At 28.4% G+C, this 3,401-nt stretch overlaps 2 protein-coding genes across 5 annotated transcripts in view; one reads left to right on the top strand and one right to left on the bottom strand.

The window, feature by feature from the left end:
* Positions 1–1,404, top strand: part of LOC106679193 (UDP-glucosyltransferase 2) — an 83,297-nt gene extending 81,893 nt beyond the window's left edge. For all 4 annotated transcript variants that reach the window (XM_067051880.1, XM_014418207.2, XM_067051879.1 and 1 more), the window contains exon 6: positions 810–1,404. In XM_067051880.1, the coding sequence (XP_066907981.1) occupies positions 810–1,080 (271 nt within the window). In that variant the 3' untranslated portion in view covers positions 1,081–1,404. The remainder of the gene's footprint in view (positions 1–809) is intronic.
* A 1,731-nt stretch (positions 1,405–3,135) lies between these two features.
* The window catches only part of LOC106679195 (alkaline phosphatase), a 21,494-nt gene continuing 21,228 nt past the window's right edge, over positions 3,136–3,401 (bottom strand). The window contains exon 9 of the mRNA XM_014418211.2: positions 3,136–3,351. Coding sequence (XP_014273697.1) covers positions 3,167–3,351 — 185 coding nt within the window. The 3' untranslated portion in view covers positions 3,136–3,166. The remainder of the gene's footprint in view (positions 3,352–3,401) is intronic.

Here is a 3,401-nt window from a genome sequence, read left to right as displayed (position 1 = left end):
ATTATATAATATTATGGACTCTTAATCTCAGGACAATCAGAACACTTAACTAAATTTGACCAGCTACCTTGACAAATATACTTAAATTCTATGTTGAGCAGCACTGACCAATTACTGGATGTCTCCTCAAAAAACAATCACTGACTGTAAACAAATCATTGGTCCTCTACTCATTTTACCAAACATCCAAACTCTTGGCGATCCAAACAAAGAGTGATCTTATTTTTCTTGGATGAATGGATATCTTCTTTTTCTAGATGTCTATCACTGAGAGTAGACAAAGGGTGATCTTTTTACCTCTTCCTGGAGACATCCTCGTTTCCTGGACACGTCCAGTACCCCACCGCCCAAACAAACAGTGATCACTCTAAACCAAGAGCTCCGTCTGGATGTTCGATGCAAACATCGATTGCAGCACAACAGTTTTGAGCTTTTTCTTATGATTTCCTAAATGAATATTTTTCTTTTATATTTATTCTCGACTTCTATTTTTTTTTAAATCTACTGTAATTAAAATCATGGTAGGAAGATAAATATATTTGAATCTGCTCAACGTAGCAGCGATTTTACCAACTTCAGAACAGTGCCGCAATCTTAGATTTTTAAACTATGTCTTTTGTGATTTCACATTTAACTGATGAAATTTGGTAAGCTTGCTTTTAGGTTTAACAAAGCAAATGAACAATATTGAAACGATACATAAAATAAAAGCATATTAAAAACCAAAGTGTTAACTAAAAAATAACTATTTACTCAAAAAGAGGATTTTACAATGCATATTCATTAATTAATTCAATTGTATTTTTTAGATATAAGGAAACATCTAAAAAAGTCCAAGCAGCTTTCAGAGATCGACCACAATCACCATTGGACACTGCCATCTACTGGGTTGAATATGTACTAAAGCATGGCCCCATCACCCGACCACAATACTCTCATATGCCTCTTTGGCTGAAGGAAGGCATTGATGTCGCAGCGTTCTTGTTTTTCTTTGTAGCTTTGTCTGCTTATATTGTGATAACAATTTTCACAAGTTATTTTAATAGCAAGAAGTCTATAAAGAAAGAGAAACAAAGTTGAAGCTGTATCATCTGTCGAGTAGATAATAAACTTCTTTTCAACATTCTGCAGATGAAATTAACAAATGGAGACACTTAACTTGTAAAGGTGTTTTATTGTAATTAATCTCTGACTGTGATTTTCTTGTTTACTTTTCTCTGAGAAGTAAAAGTATTGTATGATTCCGTAAATGTTTAGACTTTATTGATAGATTAATATTTATTTTATTCTACTGTTTTGTTTCCAGTTAATGTTATTTAGTTGTTATAGACTTATAAAGTTAATTTACAGAATAAATCTTATAAACCTTTTCACTGTGTTAAACTGAATACGATTGGACTTAACGATTGGACTCACAAAAATGTTTACAAATTTATCTAAAACTGTATTCAACTTGGTTCTAATATAAAATAACTGTTTTTCATATGTACTTATAGCAAAATTATTCATAGAATTGTAAAATGTTGTATTTTATTTTAATTAATATTTATGTAGAAAACGTTTCAACTATAATGGAAATTGTTAAGTATTACATAAGCATAATAAATGATAAAGTTAAAAAATATTTTATTTAAAATGAAAATAAATAATTGTTTTTCTAAAATCTATTATTTTTTCCTTGAAATATGAGTTTTTATTTGTAAAACAATTTAGTAAAATTATAATGATAAAGACCATTTGAATTATTAATAACTTTTTTTAATAATTTTATTTATGCTAAAATTCTTATATAATAATTATAAAAATTGTGAACTTTAAAATGATTTATTCTAATAAGTCTACAAGTTTTTTTCTTTAACAATGATTTTGCTGTACTATCAGATATCACTGTTGACAGTGTAACATCTCAAAAAATAATAATTTTGAGATACGCATGAATTTTTAGCAATAAGGGCAAGATCTATACAGTTGTAAACAACTGTAATATCTTGAAAAAAATGTTTGACACATCATCAATAAATTCAACTTATAATAAAATGAAAAAAAAAAAATGTGTGGTGTGTATGAGAAATAGGGAAAAAAAGATTTAAAAAAAAAGTAAACTGTTTAATATGTGGATGTAACCACAACACAAATGTAAACATAGAATTCTGTTTCAGTGTAATAAAGATAACAAGTAGATAGTGAGTGGTTTTCCAAATATTTTATAGTTTAGAAAAATTGACGAAGTAAAATTTATGGATTTTAGACATAGAGGGCTAGGAAAATACTGAATATTATTGTTATAATGGGATAATTTATACAAATTTTTTACTAATATTTAAATAATAAATATTAAATAGGTTTTTATTATTATATTACTGTTGCATTGTTTTTCCAATTTGTAGAAGAACCCTGAAGGCCAAGGAGGACTCCAAAGTGTTGGTGTTAATGTAAATAATTTTAAAATAAAGAAATATATGAAAAGAATAAAAAAGAAAATCATTAAATATTTATTTTAATTAAATTTTAGGATAAAATCAACCCACTGAAATTATTCTTCAAAATATATTTTGAAGAAAAATTCATAAATAAAATTCCTACATTATGTTCAAATACTCTAACCCTTTTTTTTTGTCATATATTGAATTTAATATGTGATTTTCGAATAAAAACCCTCAATCACTTGCATTCTGATATCACATTGTTGTTTCCTTGCTGATTAAATATTATGATTGTAGGCCCATTTGTAGCCGAGTTTCGGTCTTAGCAACTTTGAAACTGTTAAAGTGCAGGTTTTAATCAGGCCTGGGCAGTTAACTTTTATTTTGTGGCTGTCCCATGAAATGAAAACTTGACACTCCCACCATAGTAAGAATAGGTGCTTAAGGAAATCTATTGTGAATAATTGTGTTGAATCTATTACGAAAAAGCAGGGTTTATGTATATTTATACCTGCAGATAAACCAGCGATGGTTCCTGATTCTCTAAAATTCTAAGCATATCAATAGATGTTTCCTAAATGCGCTTCGAAGGTCAGCATGCCCTGGTAATTGAAATGTTAGGGTGGTCAATGTCAACAGTGATAACTGTTCATTGAATTTCAAAAAAGGTCAATGATTTATTAAGGATATCATATAATACAATGTTTGAAAATAAGTAGAAAAAAGTGCACACTTTTATTATTTTATTGCAACAGATAAACAAAATTTATTGTAATTAACAATATCACAGACGACACAATACACGAAGAACTGGAGGCATATGGAGATGAAGTGGTTCCAGAAAACTCTCCGATCCGAGAAGCATACCTCATCACAGTAGCTATGTAACTCTGCTCATGTATGCGATGAAATAAATGAGCATAAGGACCTATTTAATAAAAATTCGTTTGATTACGCATATTATATTATTATTATATA

Source organism: Halyomorpha halys, unplaced genomic scaffold (genome assembly GCF_000696795.3).
Source record: "Halyomorpha halys isolate HHAL.00 unplaced genomic scaffold, Hhal_1.1 Scaffold183.1, whole genome shotgun sequence".
In the NCBI taxonomy this organism is placed as follows: domain Eukaryota; kingdom Metazoa; phylum Arthropoda; class Insecta; order Hemiptera; family Pentatomidae; genus Halyomorpha; species Halyomorpha halys.
Note: the sequence above shows the minus strand (reverse complement) of the source record. Positions and strands in the feature narration are given on the sequence as shown.